Raw genomic sequence first — 26,544 nt, 5'->3', positions numbered from 1 at the left:
TTTTTGAGTGACAGTCTTGTTACCCAGACTATTGAACTCTAGGGCTCAAGATATCTCTGTCCCCAAGTAGCTGGCAGTAATGATTGTGCCAGCACATCTGGATGCTTTGTTTTATTGTCTTTTTGGTTTTCTAGACAGGATTTTTCTATGTATATTCCTGGATGTCCTGGAACCCACTCTATAGAACCAGTTGGCCTCAAACTCAGAGATCTGCCTACTTCTGTTTTCTTAATTGGAGTTTTTGTGGAGAAAGAGAACTAGAAGAACAGATAACCAGAGATTTGTTGTGTGTGTCTGTGGGGAGTGGCTCAGACTATTATGTAAGAAGTTATGGGATCTACCATCTGCAACCTGAGGCCCCGATACAGGTGCTGATTAGGTTCCAGGTCCAAGAACTGGGATAGCCATTAGTTTTCATCCTGGGCATTTGTGAGGCCCAATAATAGCCAGTACTACCCACAGGCCAGGACACAGGAGGAGGTGGACGTCCAGCTCAGGAAGAGCAGATAGGCCCTCCTAGATCCTGTTCTTTCCAGGTCCTTGTTGCATAGGTGATACCAGTATATTGGGCAGGGCAGTCCTAACTGTGACTGGTGATTCTACTGCTTCCCAAATCCATGTCATATAATGTGTGTCGTGCATGTGCTCTGGGAGATGGTACACAGGCTCTTCTACTTGCTCATATAGGACAAGTTTGCCTTACGTTGAATACGAACTGAAGGACTATGGATGTGCAGGGCATATTTCTGTGTCTGAGACATAGCAGTTGGGGCAGCAGGTCAAAATCAGGTTTCTGCAATGACCATGATTGATTCTTAGGCAGGAAAAAGGCATTACCTTCTCTCTGAAATCATGAAAACAGATAGCCCCTGTTCCCCTTGTCTACATGATTAGCACTAGGCCTGGGGATTTAATTCCTGTCTTAGGTTTAGAGTCTGGCAACATTGGGCTTTTATCACAAGCCGTACTGATAATGGAAGTTATTTTTGTCTTGTCTCTTGTAGGTCAGGTTTGTGCCAATAGGTGGCACTGTATTAGTTTTGGAGACTTATCTACCCACAATCCTTTACCCCATCTTGCTACAGGGAGGGGTGTCCTATCAGTGAATTAGACTCAGTCCATATGGATCTGAAAAAAGTGAGGAGGATGAACATGAAATATCCCTAGCAAAAGTGTTTGACCAAGGTTCCTCCTGCAGTTAGAGGACTCGTGATACTGTTATTTTCTGAAGGATAAAAGCTGCAGCTATTTGCCCAAGTGGGCCAAATCCAGCCTCAATATTTGTGACAAATAATCCTAGGCCTGCCAGTTTAGAGTCCTCTTGAATCTCTTAGTGTTTCATGGTCCTTTTAACAGGTAAAAGGCTGGACCTTTATCATATTAACTTAGGGGGATCTGTGACTCTTGGACCTTAACCTGCGCAGTGGGAAGGTAGGCCCTTAGTACTCAGAAGTCATGAGAGAGAAAGAGAAATGTAAGATGTGCCCCTAGCAATGCTTGGTAGCCAGTACCTGAGTATTGTGGCTTGGGAATGTTATTGTTAAGGCCTCCATGGTGGGTCAGAAGTAGGCAGAGTAGGGCCAGGCCAAGTCAGCAGTCTGACAATGGCCCAGGGAGCTTTGGGAGGGGCCGTGTACTATAATGGGGGCCCCTCTGCAACAACAGGGTCAATCTGTCAGCCACTTGGCTGTGGGCTTTAATCTGCAGTCTGGTCCTGGGATGTATGAACTCTGGTTTCCAGAGTTTAGCTGTGACCTGGGAGCCCTGGGGTCCCAAACCTCAGATTTTTCCTGCCTGGCATGCATTATTAGAATACACTGAATTTTAGTGTGTGTTTTATCCTTGTCAGTATCTTCTGCCTCCTGAATCATTAATATATTTCCATGGGTCTGCTTAATGTTAAAATGAAAGTAGTTACTGCTCAGATAATTAAATGGACAGCTGTTAGGTGTCTGACTCCTAGCACACATTCCTTTCAGATTAGTGATGTTTATGGAATGCCTATGATGTATTCCAGTGATGATAGCAAATGCAGCAACGCTTCATATAACAAACTACCATTGTAGCCATTTCTGATGTGTATAAGTCAGTGATGTTTGTGTAGCCACAGTGTTGTGCAGTCATCACTGTTAGCAAGTTGCAGGATGTTTTCATCCAGACAGAAACTCTGGTCCACTAGCCAAAACTATCCATTTTCTTCCTGAAGCCCCTGGCAACCAGGAACCTGTTCCTGTCCCTCTAGTTTGCTTATTTGACTATTTCAGAAACACAGACTTATGCACTGTATGGCCTTTGGTGTGTTGGCTTTTACTCAAGGTATCTGCAAAACTCAGTGGTTTGATGTAATCTCATTACTTAGATGGGTCAAGAATATTCCATTCTGAGTGTGAGCTACAGAATGTTTACTCACACTGATGGTTAAATCTGATCAGCTGAATGGGTTTTAGAATCACCATGAAACACACCACAATCTGTCTATGAAGCTGTTTCCGGAGGTTTCAGTGAGGAGACCCACCCAGATGTAAGCTGCACCATCCTATACTCTGGGGTCCTAGACTGAATAAAAAGGAGGAAAAGAGCTGAGGACCAGCCATCATCTCTGCTTCCTGACTACAGATGCAGTGTGACCAGCTGCCTTAAGTTCCTGCAACTTCCCCACCGCAAGGACTGTACCCATATACTGTGAACCAAAATAAAACTGCTTCCCTTGGTTGCTCTTGTCTGATATTTTGTCACAGAAATGAGAAGTGGATCTTGCATCCTACTAATGCTTACAGTGTGCTGTAGCTGGCTCTAGGATTATCACTTTTCCAAAGATGTCTCTTGGACCCAGGGAAAGAATTTCTAACAACCCCTGACTTTGTGCTTCTTGCCTGAGTTCATTTCCACCCAGGTTTGTTTTTGCCTTTTTCATTTGAGGAAGTCTCACATTACAGCCCTTGAAAATACAAAAGTCTCACCCAGGGTTTCATATCAGGGTTGGGAATGTATGGATGCAAAGCCTGATACATCAAACTGAACTGGGTGCTAAGCTGGGCCAGTTTCTTGTGTATGTGTGTGTCTGTGTGGAATGAAAGATAGCAAAGAAATTGTATTCCAGCAAATTCATGTTGGATCTGGTGGGAAACCAAAGGTAGGAGTGAACCCAGGACTGCAGGACAAGGCATTGTCCACAACCCATGGGCAGAGGACTCTGCCTGGTCCCTCTTCTCTAACCTGTACTTCCCTTCTCTTTCCTCCCTGCTCTTGTCTGACCTGCCTCAGCACAAGAACCTAACTCCCAGGGTAAGGGTGTGTCCCCCTAGATTCCAGGCCCTAGAGGTGCTGTGGGTGTTTTACTCCATTTCAGATGATAGATAATTATGTTAGAATTCACAACACTAGCAAAATTACACTTAGGAAGTAGCAACGAAATAATTATTTTGTCACCACAACATTAACCACTGCTTCCTGTAGAATTCCCCACACCAGTCGGGACACCTTTGCAGAAGCAAACAACCCAGGCACACAGGCTTCTTCCTACTTAGGCTTTATTCAAAGACCAAGAGGTACAGGTGCGGGGGAGGGAAGAGGGCCTGGCCAGAAGGCAAGCCCGGCAGGAGGCAGCCCCGGGGCTCCAGTTTAACGGTACTTGGAGGTCAGCACGGTGCTCACAGAGGCAAGGAATTTGTCCAGAGAGGCGTGCACCGCGGGGGTGAAGTCGGCCGGGTGGTGGTTGGCCAGGGTCACCAGCAGGCAGTGGCTCAGGAGCTGCGGAGACAGGAAGGGTCAGTCCTTGGCAGTAGACACCTAGGCAGTCGCCTGGGCTCCACTTTGTGACACCCCTGTGTTCCCTGCCCTGGGCTCGAGGGGCCCCACGCCCTCCCTGCGGGTCCCAGATCCTGCTCTACCGCACCCTCCGCCTATGCCGCCATCAGACCCGACCCGAGCACACACCTTGAAGTTGACAGGGTCCACACGCAGCTTGTGGGCGTGCAGGTCGCTCAGAGCGGACAGGGCACCGGGCAGGTCATCGAGGTGGCCAGCGGCGTTGGCCAGGGCGTCTGCGACCTTCTTGCCGTGGGCCTTGACCTGGGCAGAGCCGTGGCTGGTATCAAAGTGAGGGAAGTAGGTCTTGGTGGTGGGGTAGGCAACGAACATCCTGCGGGAAGAAGGTGGGAGGAGGGGGTTGAGGTGACTGGAAAGCGCAGTTAGGGGCTGCCCGCTGAGCGCCAGATCTGCTTTGATCCCGCCGTGCTTCCAGAGCAGAGGCCCGGCCTCACCTCTCTAGGGCCTCTGCGCCATATTCAGCACCGTGGCCGCCGATCTTGCTCCAGGCACTCTTGATGTTACTCTTGTCTTCCCCAGAGAGCACCATGATGATTCCTTCCTGAGTCTGTCAGAGTCAGAAGTGTGTTGAACCCGCAGCAGGTTGCGCTTATAAACCTGCGGTGCCTGGGACACGCCCTCGGGACGGCCCTCATTGGCTGGCCAGGGCGGTGCACCGCAGACCAAGGTTGGCAGGGGGCGCCCGGGGTCGACGAGGGGGCCATAGGCCTCCACCGGGTGCAGGGAATCCTGATCACCTCCTGGGGTGCTTCTCGCCCCTTCGTTTGTCTCCAGTGATGGGTATTTGGGAAGAAGTAAGAGTCCCTGTGCCTCTCGAAGAGAAGGAAGTTGTTCAGACTAGCCAGAGCAGTGCCCATCCCCCTCCTGCTTCTTGCTCTCGTTCCTAACCCACCCACTCCGTGCTCTAGCTGCACATTCTCCTTCTGGGAACAAGAAGAGTAAGACCCTTGGGACCCACAGGGACCCTCTGCCTGTCTTTCCCTGCTCCCTGTGCTTTCTCCCTCCTTCCTCTCTCTTCTCTTTGTCTACTGTCTCCTCTCCTGGCTCCTCCTTTCTTTTCTTCCCCTTCTCCCTTTTCCTCCTTTTGTGTGGACAGGTTTTGCTCTGTTGTCCAGGCTGGCCTGGAATCCTTTGGCTCAAGTGAACCTCCTGACTCAGCCTTCTAAGTGCAGAGAACTGCAGGAGCAGGTCACCAGATTCTCTGACTGGCATCCAGCTGCCCAGGGCTCCCATGGGTGAAAAGGAAAGAGCTGACAGCTGGATTTGGTGTCACACGTGGGGAACTTCGGGTCCTGGCAGGCTGAGGCAGGAGGATTGCTTGACCCAGGAATTCAAGGTCAACCTCTGCCAAGAGAGACCCCATCTTTTTTATAGCAAGCAGTAGCAAAGAAGCTGGGGTGTAACTGGATGTCAGAATGTTTACCCAGCATGAGGAAGGTTCTGGATTCAGTCCCAGCACTGCAAAAATAAATCCATGATGGGACAGAGTGTGAGGCAGTGGTCAATGGAAACTCCTGGGTTCGGTTCCAACTTCTTTGACTTGGGGTGAGGGTGGCATAGTAGAGGGACTAACTTCCCAGCTGAAATAACACAAAAAGTATCTGTGACATCTAAATGGCTGTCCATAGCTTCTCTTTCTCTCTTCTTTTTTTTCTCTCATCTTTTTTCTGATTTCTCTCTCTTCCCCCATTCCATCCCGTTTCTTTTTTTCTCTCTCACTCTCTCTGTGTATACAATTGTTCTGCTGTAATATTTGTTTTGTGAGTAGCTGGTATGGGTCAAATGATGTCTCCAAAGAGGTGGCACATATTGTTAGGTCCTTCTTTCTTGTCTCCTGAGAGGACTTCTCAAAGGCTGGTCCTCCCCAGGACAAAGGTATTGAGGTTTAATAAGGATCAGGAGAAACGAATAGGCCGAATAGATGTTTATTCAGGGAGAAATAACTTACAACATAGACAGATGAACACCAGCAAGTTCCTGGTCCCAAGGATGCCTCCTGATGTTCTCCTGTCCTGGTGCTGCAAGCAAGAGAGCTCCCGGAGCCCCTTCCTCAGACTTCCTCCCAATAAGTGAGGTCTGTGCCACAGGTGAGGACAAAGTGAATATCTCACAACACAAAGGCAGTGATCAGAGACATCGCTGCAGTTTTTTTTTTTTTTTTCTTGCTGTCCTTCCCCACTACAACTGCAGAAAGATCCCAGGGTCAAGTCAGCAGGACCATGGTTTCTTTTGACATGTCAGGGACACAGGCAACTCAGGGGCACACATTTTATTCAGACCCAGAGGTGGGAGCACAGGACAGGAGGGAGAACTTGGTCATGGGTCAAGAGGATGAGGGCTACGCTGCATGTCTATGGAGACAGTATTCGGAATCAGCACTGCACTCACAGTGGCTTGTCTGTGGAGCTGTACAGACCCCAGCCTTAGATTCAGATGCTTCCTTCTCTTTCCTGCTCCCCTTCCCCACACGGTCCCATTGCCTGGGGCACAGAAGTTCAGCCTTTGGCAGAAGGGCCCTGCAGCCAGCCTCCTACACTTTCCTACACTGAACCCTTTGCTTCTGCCCTGGCCCCAACCGCAGCTTCATCCTGGCCCTGAAGACAAGAAAGATAAGGTTCGGCAGACTTAGAGACATAAGGGACACTTGCCTCTGAATGGGGCCCATCCCTCCCCACATACTGTTTTAGTCTTTCCTCCCTTAGATCTTTAAAGGTTAGTGTTAGTCTTAGGGAGCATAAAAGCAGCCAAACTCCTTTCCCTCCTCCTCTCCTTCCCCTTTCCTCTCCTCCCCTTCTCCTCTCCTTTCCTCCCATCTCTCCTTTCCCCTTTCTTCATCCCTCCTTCCCTCCAGATGTGTCTTTGTGTAGACCTAATGAAGACACTGGCCTCAGTCCTAAAGTCTACTTTATCCTTTCTCTGGGTAGAGAGATAGGACAGAGACTCTTCCACTGACAACACAAGAGGCTGTGAAAGCTTGGGTGGGTAGACTTTAGCTTATTTCTTAAGTGTTTTCCTAAATATAAATAAAAATGAGGTAGTTGAAGAGACAGCTCAGCAGAGAAGAGGGCTTGCTGTCCTCCCAGAGGACCTGAGTTTGGTTGCCAGCACCCATGTGAGGTGGATCACAACCTGTAACTCCAGTTTCAGAATTCATCACCTTCTTCTGACTTCTGTAGGTATCTGCACACATGGCATATTTTCAAACATGCAGACACACACAATTTAAAATCAAAATGAGGCCTGGGGAGATGGCTCAGCAGTTAAGAGCACTGACTATTCTCCCAGAGGACCCAGGTTAAATTCCCAGCACCCACAAGGCAGCTCACAACTGTCTGTAATTTCAATTCCAGGAGATTTAACACTCTCATGCAGACATACATGTAGGCAAAATGCCAATGCACATAAAATAAAATAAATAATTTTTAAAGATTTATTTATTATGTATGCCTGCATGCCAGAAGAAGAGATAACCAGATCTCATTACAGATGGTTGTGAGCCATCATATGGTTGCTGGGAATTGAACTTGGGACCTCTGGAAGAGCAGCAAGTACTCTTGACCTCTGAAACATCTCTCCAACCCCAAATAAATTATTTAAAAAAATAAAATAAAAATGAGTTGGCCATGAGGGAAAGCAGACCACAGGAGAGAAAGAAAAGTACTGTCCAGGTATTCAGAGCAGTCCTTGCCCAGAAACCATGGAATGTGGTACTTGTTACCCTTCTGAAAGCTGTATCCAGTGCAACATATATTGGCTATTTCAGGGTAAGGCCTAGAAACTTTGATCAAGTTCCAGTAGCCAGGTAAGCTTGTCTAAGATGGCAGCCTGGAGCCAGTGGCCTCAGACCAAGGGCAGGAGAGTTTCTGGCTGTTGCTAACAGCCAGGGAAAGCAGAGGGAAATCCCTCAAGGGAGACTCCTGAAGTGAGATCAGTTTTCATACTCCCTTTAGAGCAACTGCATCTGCCTGCTTAACTGTCCTTCCTGCAGTGCAGGCTGCAGTTACACAAGCCACCCTTCCTCCAGTCTGTGTCTGCACAGGCAGTAAGGATGAAATGCACATACTCAGTGTCCATGTTTGTTTTTATAAGACAGGGTCTCACTGGCCTTGGAACTTGCTCTGTCGACCAGGCTGGTCTTGAACTGACAGAGATCCCTCTGTTTTTGCCTCTGAGGTGCTCTGATTAAAAACATGTGACACCACACCCATCCCTACATATTCACTTTTGATAAGATTTTTGTGTTACTTGTTCTTTGTAGTACCCTTTACTATTTTTTAGAGATTTATTTTTATTTAATTAAAAAATATATCTGGGTGTAGTAATTTGAATGTAATTGGCCCCCATAATCTCATAGGGAGTGGCATTATTAGGAGGTGTGGCTTTGTTGGCCTGGACAAGGCTATGCTGAAGGGAATGTCACTGTGGGGGTGGGCTTTGAGGTTTCTTATGCTCAGGGTACTGCCCAGTGTCTCAGTCCACTTCCTGCTGCTGCCTGATCAAGATAACAGCCAGCACCACATCTACCTGCATGCTGCCCTGCTCCCTGCCATGATGATAATGGGCTGAACTCTGAACTGTAAGCAAGACACTCCAAATAAATGTTTTCTTTTCTTCCTTTTATTCCCCCTCTGTTTTGGTTTTTCCAGATGGTTTCTCTGTGTAGCTTTGGAGGCTGTCCTGGAACTCTCTTTGTAGACCAGGCTGGCCTCAAACTCATAGAGAACCACCTGCCTCTGCCTACAAAATGCTGGGAATAAAGGCATGTGCCACCACTGCCAGGTAATAAATGTTTTCTTTATAAGAGTTTCTGTGGTCATGGTGTCTCTTCACAGCAATAGAGACCCTAAAAAACACCACTTATTGTGGTGCAAGTTTTAAATCCCAGCACATGGAATGCAAAGGCAAGCAGACTTCAGTGACTTCAAGGCCAGCCCAGTCTACAAATTGAGTAGGACAGTCAGAGAGAAATCCTATCCCTATTTATGTAGCTAGATATATGGCTCAGCTGTTTAGAGCAATTGTTACTCTTGGGAAGGACTCTAGGTTCTATTTCTAGCACCTACATGGTGGCTCAGAACCAGCTGTGACTCCAGTTCCAGGGGACCTGACACCCTCTTCTGTCCTTCATGATCACAGGGAACCAGGAACACACATGGTGCACAGATACATGCAGGCAGAACATTAATACACATAAAATTTTTTTAAAAATATTTTTAAAGTATTTTTTCTTTTCTTTCTTTCATTTTTTTTTTTTCAAGACAGAGTTTCTCTGTGTAGCCCTGGATGTTCTGGAACTTATTCTGTAGATCAGGCTGGCCTTGAACTCAGTGATCCTTCTGCCTCTGCCTCCCAAGTGCTGGGATTAAAGGTGTGCTACGCCATTGCCCAGCGTTTAAAGTATTTTTTTTCTGTATGTATTTCTATGTGCCTGTGTAATGTGTCCATGGAAGCCAGAGATATCTGACCTCACTACAGCTAGACTTTGGGGCTCTTGAGAGCTGCCTGACATAGATGCTATGAATCTCCATGGGGCCTGGGTAGGAGCAGAACATGCTCAGAGTTTCTAACCCATCACTCCAACCTTATTTGTGTATTCCTTTATTTTAAATTTTGAGGCAAGGCCTTGCCGTAACCTTCACTGGCCTGGTGCTCACTATTAGAATATGCTAATCCTGAACTTGGAGAGTTCCACCAGTTTCTGTTACCAGAGCATTGAAGTTAAAAGACATATTCCATCATACATCACCCTGTGGGTTTGTTGTTGTTTTAAACTTTACATAGCCAGAGCTGCAGAGATGGCTCAGCATTTAGGAGCATTGGCTACTTTTCCACAGGACATGGATTTGATTTCCAGAATTCTTGTGGCAACTCACAACCATCTGTATCTCCAGCTCTAGGAGATCCGACACCCTCTTCTGGCCTCTGTGGACACTGTGTGTACATGATATACAGAAGATATACAAAACATCCATACAAGTAAAAATAAGATATCTGTCTTCTTGTCTTTCTGTCTCTATGTCTATCTATCTATAGCTGTACATGTTCTTCATGATAGATAGGTAGACAGACAGGCAGACAGATAGATGTAGCTGGGGATAGAGGCACACACCTTTAATTCTTGCACTGGCAAGCAGAGACAGGTGGGTCTCTATGGGTTTGAAGCCAACCTGGTCTGTATGATGACTTCCAGGTCAGCCAGAGCTAATTATAAGAAATATGTATCAGTCCAAGTGTTCATCTGTGCATGTGTGAATGCGGGTGTCTATGTAGAATGGAAGAGAGCATGGGATCAATCCTTTTGAAGCTGGAGTTGTAGGTGGTTATTGGCCAGCTGGTGTTCAGTTCTGGGAACTGAATCCAGGTTCTTTGCAGCAGCTGTACATGCTCTTCTTTGCTAAACCATTTCTCCAACCCCTTCTTTCTGCTATTTTGACTCTACATGATAATCTAAGTCCAAGTTTATGCTACAGGCATAGGACTGTATCTGTAGATGAGTTCAGACACTTGCTGACTTTGGATATGGTTCCTTAGTAATCCCCCACTGCTTGTTAGGAATCTCAATTAACTGTATTTTATTCAGTAAACTGCATGTGTGTTGATCATTTGGGGAGTCTCTTGGTACCATCCCAGTCCTAAGGACACCTACATTTAGCAGCATCTCTAGCTGTGAAATACATGTATGGATCCAGGCAGGTGATTGCTTTGCAATAGGACCAGGCTCACCCCACCTGGATCTGAGCAGAGTGTAGAGAAAAACCAGAATCCCAGGGAAGGGTGATGGCTGGGGAACAGGGGTGTTTTGTGCATTGTTACTTATGCTGACCGGTGACCTTTGTATCTGTACCCACTCTGAGAGACAAAAGCTAGCTTTCTGCAATGTGGCCAAGGCTAAAGGCATGAATTTGTAAATCAGTGCCATAGGTGGTCTACAGTGGAAATGGCCTGAGGTGCCTCTGATGCCTGAGGACCTGGGGACATGTGGAGGTACCAGAACAGGTCCTCCAGCTGCAGGTGGTACTCTCGTCACCACCAGCCCTTTGCCCTTTGCAAGTGTATTCTACGGAACCTTCTTCCTACTCTAAAGATTGAATTCATTCACTACCTGCCCATACTTTCCCTGCCAGCTACACTTTCTACAGCTTAGAGCACTTTGGCATGCAGGAGGCCCCCTTCCCACCTCCAACACAGAAAACAAAGGGTTAAATTAAAATAAGAAGAGTCTCTGTGGAGCCAGGTATGGTGGGGCTTGCATACCTTGTAATCAGGGTATTGGTGGGTGGGTGTGAGGGATGGGAGGTGGGTTGGAGATGGGGATGGAAACAGAAGGATCAAGACCAACCTAGTCTATAGTATGGATTTGAGAGGCCAGGCTGGGTTACATGAGACCATGAAACCTATCTCAAAACAAAAAACGAAACCAAAACAAAATACAAGGAACAGCCCATATACATGGGAGGTCTGTGACTTCATCTTAGCTGTAACCCCAGCCTCTTGGAACCTTGCTTTGGGATACTAGGATACTAGGATACATCCTCAGCGATACTTGGAGACCAGTGCCGAAGTCACAAGGCCCAGAAACTTGGCCAGGGAGGCGTGCATCGTTGGGCTGAAGTCTCCAGGATAGTGCCGGGCAAGAGTCACCAGCAGACAGTGGCTGAAGAACTGAAGAAAGAGAAAACAACCCGCCTTACATTTATCTCTCCCCAACACCCAGGCACTCAGACCTGCAAGTGCAGCTTAACCCCAGGACTCACCTGGAAGTTAGCAGGATCCACACGGAGTTTGTGAGCATGTAGATCGCTGAGAGCAGACAGAGAACCAGGCAGGTCGTCCAGGTGGTAGGCAGCAAGAGTCAGTGCTTCCGCCACCTTTTGGCCATGGGCTTTAACCTGGCCAGAGCCGGGGCTCAGGTCCAAGTGTGGGAAGTAAGTTTTGGTGGCGGGGAAAGCCACGAAGGTCCTGTGGGAAGATTGAGTTGGGTGTGTCCGGACCGGGAAGTGTAGAGAGCCCGCCTTTGCCCTGCCGTCCATTGGAAGGTGAGCCTGAGGATGCCCTACTGGGTCCGTACCTCTCCAAGGCCTCTGTCGTGTAGATTCCGACGTTGGTGCTCATCTTCTTCCATAGCGCAAGAACCAGCTCACGGTCGGTCTGGGTCAAAGCCATCTTCACTGAGCCGTGGCCTCGCGCTGGGCTCCTCAGCTGTGTGCAAAGATGCCCGGAACCTAGGATGCCGCAAGGGGGCGCTTCAGCGTTCCAGGTCGCTTAGGTGTTCAGACTCTGGTTCAACATGGACTTGCAGCCCTTTGTCCCTCTGAGCCCCCAAGCCTCACTTTTTAAAGTATTTGCAGTATGTACAATGGTATCCAATATGTACTAACATATTACAATGAATTTTAGTGTGTATTTTGGCACTTCCGATTTATCCTGCCTCCTGAGTCCTTAGGATATTCATAGGCATTCCTTTCTCATTATTGATTGTAAAGAATTGCTTGGCATAACTCTTCCTCGAGGAGCCCATAACCATACTTAGGTCTGTCTTAAATTTTCCTGGAGTATGTCTCTTTTCATTAAATCTCACATAGTTCAATCTACATTTAAAGGGACTGAAGAGATGGCTCTGCAGTGAAGAGCACTGCCTGTTTTTCCAGAGGACCTGAGTTTGATTCCCAATACTCACGTGGCAGCTCACAATTGTGGGTAACTCCAGGTCCAGTGTATCTGAAGCCTTTTTCTGTTCTCCACAGTCATGCAAGTGGTGCACAGACATTCATGCAATCAAAAGCCCATATGTAGAACATAAATTTAAGAAATTTAAATCTACATTAAAAAATCTCTTTAAACTGGGCATGGTTGCACAGGCCCAGGTTAATCCCAGCACCCAGGAGTCAAAGGGATCTCTGTGAGTTCAAGGCCATCCCATTCTAAGTAGGAAATTCCAGGCCTCCTAGAGCTACGTAAGACACTGACTCTACACACACACACACACACACACACACACACACACACACACACCCTTTTAATAAATTCCAACTCTGCTTCAAAAATATATTCTTCTTAAAGTTGTGATAATTAAGTGGATGAGAAATATTATATGCCGGGACCCCAGGACAAGTTCCTTTGGGAATGATAGCCTTTATGGATCCCGGTACTGTATCTCAATGATGATAGCAACAAGCAGTGATGCACTCACTTGGTGGTGTGTGGCACAGTTCACTAAAGATTTTATTTTTATTCCTCTTTCTGTGGTGTGTGTGTGTGTGTCTGTGTGTGTGTGTGTGTGTGTGTGTGTGTGTATGCACGCGCATGCCCGCACACACACTCCACCTCCCAAGTTCTGGGATATAGGCATGTGCCACAAGGCCCTGTGTAGTTTAGCTATCTTTGATGTGTGTAAGTCAGTGACCTTCTGTTCTTTCACAGTTATGCAGATCATCCTTGCTACTCATTTCCAGAATTCTTTCCTCACCTAACTAGAACCTCCAGGCCACTAGCCATAACTGTTCTTCCCTCTCCTAAAGCCCCTGCCCACCAGGGCTTGGGATGGACTGCTGCCGGGTCTTCTGCTGCTGCAGACCCAGAGCCTGCTCTCCTGAGAGAAAGCATGTATGTGTGTGGAGGCATCTGGTTATGCCTCTTTGGCTCTGAACTCCATCTTTACTGTGGAGAGGGACATTAGTACAGGGCAGATAAATGAGTGCCAAACTTGCCCCAAAGACTGGGTCTTCATTTCTGGATGGCCCTCAGATGTTAGTGTTCAAAGAGTGTGCCTGAGGTGTGACACCAGCATAGATTGGTTTGGTGTCCCAGCTGCACCCCGCATCCCCAGTTTCATTCATATTGTGCTTTTGGGCTTCTAAGGGTGTCTAGAGGAGGGTGAAGGAGGGTTCAGAATCACTCTGGAAAAGGAAGGTCTGGGCCAGCCACTCACTGGTTGTGAGTGTGTGTGTGTGTGTGTGTGTGTGTGTGTGTGTGTGTGTGTAAAGAAAGGTAGCGGTAGGGAAGGAAATTATTGCGACAAACTTATGTTCAGCCAGGATAGGAGTGAACCCAGGACTGCGGGACAGGGCATTGTCCAGAACCCTGGGCAGAGGACTCTGCTTGGCCTCTTCTCTTCCCTGTACTTTTTCTTCTCTATCCACCCTGTTCTTGTCTGGCCTTCTGCTTCAGCACAGGAGACCTAAGTCCCAGTCTAAGGATGTGTCCCCCCCTAGGTTTCCCCACACCAGTCGGGACACCTTTGCAGAAGCAAACAACCCAGGCACACAGGCTTCTTCCTACTTAGGCTTTATTCAAAGACCAAGAGGTACAGGTGCGGGGGAGGGAAGAGGGCCTGGCCAGAAGGCAAGCCCGGCAGGAGGCAGCCCCGGGGCTCCAGTTTAACGGTACTTGGAGGTCAGCACGGTGCTCACAGAGGCAAGGAATTTGTCCAGAGAGGCGTGCACCGCGGGGGTGAAGTCGGCCGGGTGGTGGTTGGCCAGGGTCACCAGCAGGCAGTGGCTCAGGAGCTGCGGAGACAGGAAGGGTCAGTCCTTGGCAGTAGACACCTAGGCAGTCGCCTGGGCTCCACTTTGTGACACCCCTGTGTTCCCTGCCCTGGGCTCGAGGGGCCCCACGCCCTCCCTGCGGGTCCCAGATCCTGCTCTACCGCACCCTCCGCCTATGCCGCCATCAGACCCGACCCGAGCACACACCTTGAAGTTGACAGGGTCCACACGCAGCTTGTGGGCGTGCAGGTCGCTCAGAGCGGACAGGGCACCGGGCAGGTCATCGAGGTGGCCAGCGGCGTTGGCCAGGGCGTCTGCGACCTTCTTGCCGTGGGCCTTGACCTGGGCAGAGCCGTGGCTGGTATCAAAGTGAGGGAAGTAGGTCTTGGTGGTGGGGTAGGCAACGAACATCCTGCGGGAAGAAGGTGGGAGGAGGGGTTGAGGTGACTGGAAAGCGCAGTTAGGGGCTGCCCGCTGAGCGCCAGATCTGCTTTGATCCCGCCGTGCTTCCAGAGCAGAGGCCCGGCCTCACCTCTCTAGGGCCTCTGCGCCATATTCAGCACCGTGGCCGCCGATCTTGCTCCAGGCACTCTTGATGTTACTCTTGTCTTCCCCAGAGAGCACCATGATGATTCCTTCCTGAGTCTGTCAGAGTCAGAAGTGTGTTGAACCCGCAGCAGGTTGCGCTTATAAACCTGCGGTGCCTGGGACACGCCCTCGGGACGGCCCTCATTGGCTGGCCAGGGCGGTGCACCGCAGACCAAGGTTGGCAGGGGGCGCCCGGGGTCGACGAGGGGGCCATAGGCCTCCACCGGGTGCAGGGAATCCTGATCACCTCCTGGGGTGCTTCTCGCCCCTTCGTTTGTCTCCAGTGATGGGTATTTGGGAAGAAGTAAGAGTCCCTGTGCCTCTCGAAGAGAAGGAAGTTGTTCAGACTAGCCAGAGCAGTGCCCATCCCCCTCCTGCTTCTTGCTCTCGTTCCTAACCCACCCACTCCGTGCTCTAGCTGCACATTCTCCTTCTGGGAACAAGAAGAGTAAGACCCTTGGGACCCACAGGGACCCTCTGCCTGTCTTTCCCTGCTCCCTGTGCTTTCTCCCTCCTTCCTCTCTCTTCTCTTTGTCTACTGTCTCCTCTCCTGGCTCCTCCTTTCTTTTCTTCCCCTTCTCCCTTTTCCTCCTTTTGTGTGGACAGGTTTTGCTCTGTTGTCCAGGCTGGCCTGGAATCCTTTGGCTCAAGTGAACCTCCTGACTCAGCCTTCTAAGTGCAGAGAACTGCAGGAGCAGGTCACCAGATTCTCTGACTGGCATCCAGCTGCCCAGGGCTCCCATGGGTGAAAAGGAAAGAGCTGACAGCTGGATTTGGTGTCACACGTGGGGAACTTCGGGTCCTGGCAGGCTGAGGCAGGAGGATTGCTTGACCCAGGAATTCAAGGTCAACCTCTGCCAAGAGAGACCCCATCTTTTTTATAGCAAGCAGTAGCAAAGAAGCTGGGGTGTAACTGGATGTCAGAATGTTTACCCAGCATGAGGAAGGTTCTGGATTCAGTCCCAGCACTGCAAAAATAAATCCATGATGGGACAGAGTGTGAGGCAGTGGTCAATGGAAACTCCTGGGTTCGGTTCCAACTTCTTTAACTTAAGTAAGGGTGGACAAGCACTTTTTTTTTCCTTTCTGTGCTTACACTAATCTTGTATTTATGACCTTCCTGTTTTCACCTCTCAAGTTTTGGGGTTACAGTTTGTACTAAAATATCTAGCTTAGCTGGGCAGTGGTGGTGAACACTTTTAGTCCCAGCACTCGGGAGGCAGAAGCAGGTGGGTCTCTGTGAGTTTGAGGTTAGCCTGGTCTATAGATGGAGTTCCAAGACAGCTAGGGACATTACACAGAAAAAAACCCTGTCTTGAAAAACCAAAACAAATAAACAAACAAACCACCTGCTTAGTTTTTTTTTTTCAAGCTAAGCCTGGTCTTGAATTAGTTATACCCCTTACCCTGTCTCCATAGTAGCTGGGACCACTACACTGAAGCTATGTTCTGCTTTGATCTGTGTTGTATGTTTAGCTGCTATAGATCAATCACATTTCCAAGGAGGCAGCACATCTCAGAACTTTCCCCCCTGAGATGATCCCCCCAGGAAGGCTGGTTTTCCCCAGGTACGGGAATGGTTCAGAGCCCTTCTCTTCAGATGTTCACACTGGCTCTCAATCCCCATTGCAGCTGCAGAAACGTCCTTGGGCCAAATAGAAGCATGGTCACTGCTGACATGTCAGTGACACAGACACATAGGTTGCCACCCAGACAGATTTTATTTAGATCAAGGCATGCAGGTGTGGGATGGAAGGAGGACTAAGAGGACTGGGGACAGTCCCCCAAGGATCTGGTTTAACAGTGTCTCCAAAAATGTCCAGAATGAAAAGCCACCTCTAGGATGATTTTATCTAAGTGGAAGCTGGCATCATCAGATGTCACAGAAAGAACTACTGTTGATCATTTGTCATAGAGGCAGTAGAGAGCTCCTAGCTTCATTTTCTGGAGCCCTTGGGGTTGATTTTGCTTTCTGAGACCTCTTCCCTTTATCTTTCTAAGCCCTGCTTGCTTGCTGACTTTGAAATTGACCTGGGACACACATAGCTCAGTTCACTCAGAGCTGCCAGGAGAATGGGGAAGTGGTTCGTTAGGTCCACTGTATGGCTTAGCACATGGGTTGAGTCTCGAGTCTGGACGTGTGGACAGAGGCAGGGTTCTGGTTGTAGTCAGGGAAGTGGGTCCTGAGGAAGCTATTGAACAGTCTGTGATGGGAAGCAGTGTGGTGGTGGGTAAGGGGGACTGGGAGGGGTTGGGGAAACTTCAGTTAGGGACTATAGACAGGACCGAGGGGTGGCTTTCATTGTTCCACCCAGGAGTTAGAACAGGGGAAAGGGCAGGAGAGTCTTAGTCTCTCCAGAGTCTCCTAACAATAATCAGCCTTTTAACCTTGCTCCAGATAGCCCCACTGTTGGCCTTATCATCAACAGAGAGAACCATGGTGGGTTCTTTCTTAGTATGGGTCTAAACCAGAACTGCTGGGTCTGGGGAGCACTGTGCATTTATGTACAGTGTTCAGGAGATGGATGAGGAAGTGTACTGTGGTAGGGTGTAAGTGCAGCCAGGTTCTGGGCTGAGCTCATTTATCTGGGGAGGCACTGTAAGGAAGAAGTGCAGATGGGAGGGTTAGGGCTCAGCTCTCATGGCCCCTTAAGTCTCCCAGTACTGTGCAGGCAGAGACCATGCTCTTTATGCTCTAAACTTGTGGTTCTTACACAGTTTCTAGAATCTGCTAAATACACAATCCATCTTTATGTGGCCCAGACTCAGGCTGACTTGGGCAAAGGAGTACAATATTTAAAATTTAACATTTATTTATTTGTTTGTTTATTGTGTGCACATGTGTGTGCCAGTGTGCACGCACGTGGACATACATGTGGCACAAGTGTGGAAGTCAGAGAACAACTTGTAAGAATCATTCGTTCCTTCTACCATATCGGTCTTGGTGATTTAACTTTGGTCCTTAGGCTTCCTGATCCAATTCACCAGCCAGGCAATCTTTTTATTTTTATTTATTTATTTATTTAGGTTTTTTTTTCAAGACAGTGTTTCTCTGTATTGCTTTGAAGCCTGTCTTGGAACTAGCTCTGTAGACCAGGCTAGCCTCGAACTCACAGAGATCTGCCTGCTTCTGCTTCTGGAGTGCTGGGACTAAAGGTATGTGCCACCAACGCCCGGCCAGGCAATCTTATATGTTATTTTCTATCATGTTTTCCCAAGAACTAAGGCTGTTAAGTGTCCATGTAGCAATTGGGGCATAGTTAACTTCCCTTCTTGTCTCTGGTCAGCTAGTGCTCAGATAATTCAGGGTAACAGGTCCTCAGCACCAGCTACTGGAGTAGTTTAGGGAGTGCTTAATAGGGCATCCCTTTTCAGATCTGGCATTATACCAGACCAGGTCTAGTGCTCCCTACATTATGGGGTGTCATTCTGGAGACCATATGTATTCACTGTTTAGAAAGCTTCAGGATCTGCTTTCTTTAGCTTTTGTTCTTTGCCAAGAAACCACAGGAGCCCTGTGATTTTTGCCTCTCCATCAACCTGGGAGTATGGAGGCAGGACTTGGATGAGGCCATCTGGTGGGAAAGCACCTCGAAGTTTAAGTATCCAGGATGGAGTAGGGAGCTACTGTCCAGTGTCCACCATGCACTGTGATTTCAAAATAATTTGAAAAACTTAGTGAGTTCATGATTGTCTGCCTGATAGTGCAGACATGCACAGAATCAATTAACTTGTCAATGTGATCTCTCTGCCACTTTGTGGCCACCAACAATCCCCAAATCTCCCCATGCTATGAGGTTCAGGGAAACAGGTAACCTGTTCCAGGTCAAGCATTGTTGCAGAGAGAGCATGCTAGGAAGGAACAGGAGTGGGAAGGAGAATGAGTAAAGCCTGGGCCTGCCCAAATTTATCAGGCTTCAGGTTATATACTCGATCCCAAGGGCTTGGTTCCATATTTGTTTGCAAAAGTCCAGGGGATTGGCTTCTGGAAGTCTCCACAAGGGAGATGAAGGGGGAAATGAATGCATATATGCTTTGAGAATGGTATGACACACCTGGGTGCCAGATTTTGCTTGGAAAAGAATACACTGCCCTGCTCCCATCCAAGCTCTCTTTCTGCCCCATGGCACTGCAGAGGCATAACAAGACCAACCTGAATGGACATGTAAGAATTCTAGGGGATTTTCTGAGGGATACTGAACTTTTTTGCCCTGCAACAGAGATGTAACCTGTCTAGTTTTCCAAAATGTCACACATCATTTTGAAACCTCTGTTAATGGATGTGCACAGATTGAGCCCAGAGCCTTGGCAGTACTTTTCAGTCAGCACCACACCACTTGTCCCTCTCTAACTGCATCTCCATTGTGAACTCACCCTGCAGATGGGAGGAGGCCAGTACCACCCTGAAACACTGGAGTGTATCAGTTTTAGGAAGAGGGACCCGTCAATCATTCAGCCACAGTAAATCCTGTTGAACTCACCCAGCTGTGCTCTGGACCCTTATGTAGGCTGAATAAGCTCATAGGAAAGTTGTAGAGTCCACCCGAAGCACCAGAGATTATCAGATGCTGCACAACAAAGTATATAGCAGGAGCATGTGCAGTCTGAGGCTTAGCACCTCTGGCAGGCAGGCATTTATTTAGTTGCAGGAAATCTTGGTAGTGGGGTTCAGTGTGAATAGCTGACTCAGCAGGTTAGGGAGCAGGCTGGGCAGCCATGTGGCTCCCACTAGCCCTAACACTGTTCAACGACCCAGGAAAACCTCAGGTGAGCCCTGTGTCCCACATCCCTGACATGGTAAGGCAGAGGACTAAGATCTGATCGAAGACCTGCGTGGGCTGGTCCTGGGATGCTTCCTAGAGGCCATGGAGACCCCGTCATTTCCATCTGAGTAACAGCTGCGCCCCTAAGTGTTCCTGGTGGCAGATGGTCAGGTGGCAATGTGGACGCACTCCCGGGTGCTGAGTGGAGTGTTCAGGGGGCTACGCGCCCCACCACTTCATCAGAGCCCCTATACCCAGCTCGTCCTGATCCGCTGAGCTCAACAGGAACTCAGAGCCCCTCTGTGTACACAGAAACATGCCCAGAGTGAGAACTGTGGACAGGGCTTCTGGAAAGGGCTTGGCTTGCTCTTGTGTGTGGATGTCTTTGTTTCGAACTCGCAGAACCTTAATTACTCATATGAAGACAGTTACTGCTCTGTCAGGAGGGAGCCAGGAAGAAGCTGGCCAAAAAGTCTTCTGTTCTTTTAAGCACAAGGACAATTGCTCCCCCAGTTGCTAGGGAGGTGGGAGCTGCGATGTCAGACTTTGGGGAATTCCTAACACCCACCCACCACTCTGTGCTAAGGGATTAAGGAAAGGGAGGAGAAGAAGCCCAGCTGGCCCTGGGATGCTCTGCTTTTTGCTTGCTGTGACTCTGGGGTTCTCAAGGACAAGACCCTTCCCCAACTACCCTAAGAAAGTCCTCCAGGCAGTATATGATACTAGGATCCTAGTATACTAGGATCCACAATGTTCTTGAGAAGCCCTTGTGCATCCCGTAGCGTCCCCATCCCGGTTTCCCTCCAAGAACACAGGTCCAGTTATTTCCATCTTCAACCATTTATTGGGGGCTACGGAAAAGACCCAAGGAAGGGTTCAGTGAAGGGGAGGAAAGGGGTCGTAGCCCTTCTTGCGGGTCGTGGTGGTGGTGCTTAGCGGTACTTCTCAGTCAGGATGGAAGACAGGATAGACATAAACTTGTCCCAGGCTTCGTGGACTTCAGCCGTAAAGTCAGTGGGGAAGCGTGCTGCCAGTGTGACCAGCAGACAATGGGACAGGAGCTGCGGAGGCAAGAAGGGAGATTCAGTGCACAGTGTTGCAGAGAACCCACCCGCTTTCCTCCTTTGTGTCCTTCCCTGCTGATCTCCCCTTCCGTCCTCACAAACCCACCTTAAAGTTGACGGGGTCCACACGGAGGATGTAGGCATGCAGCTCGCTCAGCTTGGTCAGAGCACTCTCGAGGTTGTCGATGTTCTTAACAGCATCGCCTACAGCAGCCAAGATCTTGGAGCCGTGGGCACGCAATTGCTGCGACCCGTGGTGCAGGTCAAAGTGCGGGAAGTAGGTCTTCGTCTGGGGGTAGCTGCAGAAAAGCCTGGGGGTCGCGAGAAACTGTTAGATTGCTTTGTGGGTGTTTCTTTAGGCGGAGGGCTAGGGCCCTGGCTCTTGCCTTGGGCTAAAAATTTAAGGGGTAGACAAAGAACTACCAGTCAGAAAAAGAAAACAGTATTTTATGCAGTGTTTTAAGAAATAAAATTAGGGGCTGGAGAGATGGTTCAGTGGTTAAGAGCACTGACTGCCCTTGAAGAGAGCTTACAACCTCCTTTAACTAAGGTGCAAAGGATCTGATGCCTCCAGCTTCGGCTGGCACCTGTGCTCACAGGCACACACACACACACACACACACACACACACACACACACACACAGACACACACACACACACACACACACAATAAATCTTAAAAAACAAAACAAAACAAAAAATAACCCAAGGTTGATGTTACTATTTTCTATTGCACCAGGCTCCATATGGCAAGGCATCTACTCACTGTCACTCCTTAGTTCTTCCATTCATTTCTGTTCATTCAACAAAGACTTGTGGAGCCATGTGGAGGACTTTGGTGTGGGCTGTGAATGCCCATCCAGCTCCTCTAGCCGCTCATCAGCCCATCCGGACCCCCTCCTTATGAGTACTCTTCTCCTGGACAGCCTCTTTTCATTACCATGTCTCCCTCACTGCCTCTGCCCTTGCCACCCCCTCATGGCCCCTCCTCAGTGGCTTCTCCCTGCTAACGTCTTCTTGTCACTTGTCACCTTCTTACTGATCCCCGGCCTCCGACTGAAGCCACGGTGCCTGGACTTACCTCTCCAGAGTCTCGGTGCCGATGGCCTCAGCCTGGGAAGCCATCTTGTCCCACATGGACATGACAATAGCTCTCTCATTCTTCATCAGAGACATGATGGTGGTGGTGAGGGTTGGAGGCTGTGCTGGAGCTGAATGCACTCAGGGTTGGCCTGATGGTGCTTGTCCCCAGTGTCCCCTTATATACACAAAGTCAGAGGCCCAGCCAGGCTGTGGCCACTGGTTGGGGGAGGGGAGGGGGCTTGCAGGATGGGGCCTGTTATCAGACACAGTGACCCACAATGGGAATCGGGGCTTGGTGGGACTTAGAGGCCAAGTGTTATCGCTCCTGCCCACTCCCCTTCATCTAAAGGTGGTGTTGGTCACAGTTCTGCACAGAATCCAGGAGAGATAGGGGCCCAGCCATGTCAGGAGGTCATTCCTGTGTCCGGATCTTCACTGTCCTTCATTTCAGAATCACAAACTGTTTATGCCATCCTATTCCTTAGTTCCTGTAACCACTGGGTTTCCTCCAAGGAAGTAGTAGTCCCTCTCACTCAGCACCAAGGGAAGAGTATGGAAGTCTGTCCCCACTAGGAGTGACAGGTTAACAAAAGAAAATCAATTTGCACCATAGCCCTCCATAGCAGCCAGTATCTGGTGAAACACATGATTCTTTTAGTTTACCTTAACATGTAGTGAAGTTGATTTGTTCATTGTCTTCTGAATTGACACATATGTAGATTTATGTAACAGAATCACAAACAGGATAGAGAATAGCTCTGTCATCCCAGAAACCCCCACAGCCACCCATTTGCTGCCTCATCTTCCTCTTGCTCCCAACCTAAGCCATGTTAATCCATGTTTTTCAAAAATTTGTATAACTGTAACAGTACTGCATCCTTTAGACTGGCTTCTTTCGACTTGCCTACTATTCTGTAGATTCATCTGCAGTATCATCAGTTGGCTACTCTTTATTTTATGGTTTGAATATTGCAGCAGTTTATCCTTTCATTCACTGAAGTACTTTGGCGTCATTTCTAGTGTGAGGTTATTACAAATAAAGATGCGTTGAATATTCATAGGGAAGTCTGTGCATGAACATAGGTTTTTATGTCTCTATCTCTGTGTTTGTAAATATAGCTATACCTAGAAGTAAAATTGCTGGCATATGCAAAATGGGTATTTAACTTTATAAGGAATGCCACACTGTCTTCATGAGTGTCTTTAGTGGTTTACATTTCTATGTGTATCATTGCCAGAGTTTTTGGATCTTAGCTGTTTTGACAGGTAAATAGTGGTGTAACATTGTGGCTGAGAATCGTGTTCCTCTGATGGCCAGTGATGGGGAATATCTCTCCATATGGCTATTTGCCACCCATACATTATCTTTGGTAGCCTCATTGCCCAAGTACTCTGTCCACTTTTGAACTGAGCTATTTTCTTGCTGATGGTTTATGGTCATTCTATGTTTACCTGGATGCCTTTCTTTTTGTCAGATAGTCTGTTCACAAATATCTTCTATTAGTTTTTTTACTTTTCTATTTCATCCTTTAATTTTTTCCATTTATCATTTATTTGTTTTGTGTGTAGAGGCAAGCATGTGCCATAACACATGTGGAAGTCAGGGGACTGTTAACTCACATTGCTAAGCTTGGTGCTAAGCCTCTATCCACTTAGTGAGACATCTCACCTAGCCCTCTGTTCATCTTAATAAAGTTTTGCAGAGCCAAAGTTTTAATTTTGATGAAATCTAGCTTATCAAGCTTCTATTTTAGAACTCATTCTTTTGGGCTGGATTTAGTGGCACACACCTTTGATCTCAGTACTCAGGAGGCAAAGACAAATGAATCTTGGTGAAACTCAGGACAACCTAGTCTAAATAATGAGTTCCAGATCAGCCAGGGCTACATAGTGAGACCCTATCTCAAAATTAAATTAAATTAAGTGGAAGAAAGAATTTTCGTTTTTGAGACAGAGTCGTGAACTATATAGCCTTGGCTGTTCTGGAACTTGATATGTAGACCAGGCTGGCTCATAGAGACCCACCTACTTCTACTTCCCTACTGCTGGGATCAAAGGTGTGGGCCACCATGCTCAGCTTAAGAAATAATTCTTAAGAATTCACTGCCACCTGGGTGTAGGTGGCACATGCCTTTAATCCCAGAACTCAGGAGGCAGAGGCAGAGGCAGATGGATCTCTGGGAGTTCAAGGCCAACCTGGTCTATGGAGTGAGTTTCAAAGCAATACAGAGAAACCCTGTCTCAAAAAAAAAAAAAAAAAAAAAAAAAAAAAAAAGAATTGACTGCCTAAACACAAAACACAAAGGTTTTTATCTATATTTTCTTCTAAAAGTTTCATAGTTTGTTTTATGTTTGTATACATGATTCATTTTTAGATAATTTTTGTTAACATAAGGTTAGGTCTATGTTAATCTTTTTCTTTTTGGCCATGGACAGTTGTTCCACAGTTAATTGTGGCAAAGACTCTAGGTTTTCTATTAAATTCACTTCTCATACTAATCAGTAAAAACTCTATTGGCTAGTCTAGGAATATGTGCTCACCTAGTTTGTGTGAGGTCCTGGATTCAATCTTCAGGCTTATGTTCCCCACACCATGCTAATTAGCTATCACTGCTCTACATCTTGGCCAAAATGAGTGGTTTTTTTTTTTGTTTGTTTGTTTGTTTGTTTTTTGAGACATGTTTACTCTGTGGTTTTGCAAGCTGTCCTGGAGCTAGCTCTTGTAGACCAGGATGGTCTCGAACTCACAGAGATCACAGAGATCCACCTGCCTCTGCCTCCTGAGTACTGGGACTAAAGGTGTGCGCCGCCGCCGCCGCCGCCCAGCAATTAGCCATCTTTTTATTACACTTATTGTGTGTGTATGTGCCACAACTTTGAGAGTCAGTTCTTGTCTTTCTACCTTGTGGATCCTAGGGATGGAACTTGGGTCATCAGGTTTGGCAGCAAGTGCCTTTACCCACTGAGCCATCTTGCTGGCCCAAATTAGCCATACTTTTATAAAATAGTTTCTGGACACTATTCTGTCCCATTGACTTACACACCTATGTTAAGCCACAATGACACTGCCTTGATTACTATAGCTTTATAATAAGTCTTAAAGCTGAGTAATACCCCGTAGATTGAGAAAAATAATTTTTTAAAATTTATTTTATATAACAAAGTCCAATTAGATGAAAACAAACATTTATACACAATATTTGGGAATTTGGGCGTTGTTCTTTCCAAACTACTTCCTGCTGGTAAGGGGTGCTGTCATGGGGGATTCGAAGAAGATTCAGATATCCTAGCTGTAGTCTGTAGGGCTGTTTTGTTCAGCTGTTTGGAATGTAGGATCAGCTTGTACTCTGTTTCAGACGGTCTGGTGTGATCAAACCACATTAGTCTGGAAGGAATCCACATCTTTTCATTTTCTGTGGAAACAAAAATAGAAATCCTTTTCCCTAGTAACTTGTCCTTCAACTTAAATTTTGGAGTCAAAGCATTTTTTTAAATTTAATTTATTATTTTACATGTTGATCCCAGTTCCCTCTCCCTCCCTTCCTCCCTCCCTCCTTCTCTCCCTTTTACCTTCTCTGCCCTCTCACATGCACTCTAACCACCCTCCCCTCCCATCCCCCCACCCCAATTCCATATGTAGGGGAATGCCATCCAGTTGGGGTCATGTAGATCTGACAGGTCATGTGAAGTAGGGACTAGGGCTTCTCTCCTGTCTCTAGATTAAGGCAGTTATCCCTCCATGGGGATATGTTTGCAAAGTCCTTTTGTGCTCCAGGGATACATCCTGGCTCCACTGTCTGAGGTCTCTCAGACTGCTCAGTCCTTCTGGCTGAGACCCATATTCAGGGGGGCCTGAGTCAGTCCCATGCTGGCTTCCCAGCTATCAGTCTAGTGGCCGTTAGCTCCTCCTTGTTCAGGTAAGCTGTCTGTATGTGTTTCTGCTGCATGGTCTTGTCCTCTCCATCTGCATCTGGGTTCTAGTTCGACTCAGTGTTTATGTATGGGTGTTTGATCCTGTTTTCAACAGGCATTAGTTGAGGGCTCCATGGAGAAGTTAGTTGTTGATCTCACTCTCTGGGAAGGGCATTTATGATAGCCTTTCCACGGAAGCTCAAATTGTTAGTTGGGAGCAGTCTTGTAGTTCTTTGTGTTCAATTTTATCTTCAAACCAATATTGGCTCCCTCTTTTATGTTCTCTCTCTCTGTCTCTGTTTCTCTCTCTCTCTTTCCTATCTTCTATTCCTAACCAGGCTCAATCTTCCTGGTCGCACATGTTTTCCTTTCCTCCCCCTCATTTTCTCCTACTTCTCTCTCCATTTGCTGCCCCCCCCCACTTCACCTGAGCTCTGGGGGACTTGTCAGAAAAATAATTTTTATTTACTAATTGATTTTTATTTTTTAATTTAATTTTTTTTGTGTGTTTTGTTTTTTCAAGACAGGGCTTCTCTGTGTAGTTCTGGTTGTCCTGGAACTCGCTCTATAGACCAGGCTAGCCTAAAATTCAGTGACTTGCCTGCCTCTACCTCCTAAGTTCTGGGATTAAAGTTTTTTTTACTACCACTGCCCAGCTATGTTTTGTTTCTTTGAGAGGGGGGTCTTGTTATGTGGTTTAGGCTGGTCTTGAATTTGTGATCCTCTTGCTTCTATTTCCCAAGTTCTGGGATTACAGGTGTGTGCCACATGCCTGGTTTTTAAAAAATTGACAATAATATGTCTAATAAAAAACTTATCTA

The 26,544-nt window shown here is 47.6% G+C and overlaps 4 protein-coding genes across 4 annotated transcripts; all 4 read right to left on the bottom strand.

The window, feature by feature from the left end:
- Nucleotides 1-3,513: 3,513 nt before the first annotated feature.
- Nucleotides 3,514-4,372, bottom strand: LOC127219465 (hemoglobin subunit alpha). The gene is made up of 3 exons (XM_051181024.1): nucleotides 4,263-4,372; nucleotides 3,937-4,141; nucleotides 3,514-3,750 (listed from the first exon to the last, which is right to left on the bottom strand). The coding sequence occupies exons 1-3, from the start codon at nucleotides 4,355-4,357 to the stop codon at nucleotides 3,622-3,624; spliced, it is 429 nt and encodes a 142-aa protein (XP_051036981.1). The 5' UTR covers nucleotides 4,358-4,372; the 3' UTR covers nucleotides 3,514-3,621.
- A 6,693-nt stretch (nucleotides 4,373-11,065) lies between these two features.
- Hbq1 (hemoglobin subunit theta 1) lies at nucleotides 11,066-12,043 on the bottom strand. Its single transcript, XM_051181027.1, has 3 exons — nucleotides 11,897-12,043; nucleotides 11,583-11,787; nucleotides 11,066-11,490 (listed from the first exon to the last, which is right to left on the bottom strand). Exons 1-3 carry the CDS (start codon nucleotides 11,989-11,991, stop codon nucleotides 11,362-11,364), a joined length of 429 nt encoding a protein of 142 aa, XP_051036984.1. The 5' UTR covers nucleotides 11,992-12,043; the 3' UTR covers nucleotides 11,066-11,361.
- A 2,053-nt stretch (nucleotides 12,044-14,096) lies between these two features.
- LOC127219466 (hemoglobin subunit alpha) lies at nucleotides 14,097-14,954 on the bottom strand. The gene is made up of 3 exons (XM_051181025.1): nucleotides 14,845-14,954; nucleotides 14,520-14,724; nucleotides 14,097-14,333 (listed from the first exon to the last, which is right to left on the bottom strand). Exons 1-3 carry the CDS (start codon nucleotides 14,937-14,939, stop codon nucleotides 14,205-14,207), a joined length of 429 nt encoding a protein of 142 aa, XP_051036982.1. The 5' UTR covers nucleotides 14,940-14,954; the 3' UTR covers nucleotides 14,097-14,204.
- Nucleotides 14,955-20,486: 5,532 nt separating this feature from the next.
- LOC127219468 (hemoglobin subunit zeta) lies at nucleotides 20,487-21,977 on the bottom strand. The gene is made up of 3 exons (XM_051181026.1): nucleotides 21,810-21,977; nucleotides 20,834-21,038; nucleotides 20,487-20,724 (listed from the first exon to the last, which is right to left on the bottom strand). Exons 1-3 carry the CDS (start codon nucleotides 21,902-21,904, stop codon nucleotides 20,596-20,598), a joined length of 429 nt encoding a protein of 142 aa, XP_051036983.1. The 5' UTR covers nucleotides 21,905-21,977; the 3' UTR covers nucleotides 20,487-20,595.
- Between the last annotated feature and the right edge of the window lie 4,567 nt (nucleotides 21,978-26,544).

The sequence above is a fragment of the Phodopus roborovskii genome, unplaced genomic scaffold (assembly GCF_943737965.1).
Source record: "Phodopus roborovskii unplaced genomic scaffold, PHOROB, whole genome shotgun sequence".
In the NCBI taxonomy this organism is placed as follows: Eukaryota; Metazoa; Chordata; class Mammalia; order Rodentia; family Cricetidae; genus Phodopus; species Phodopus roborovskii.
The sequence above is the reverse complement of the archived record's forward strand: the minus strand, read 5'-3'. Positions and strand labels throughout refer to the sequence as shown.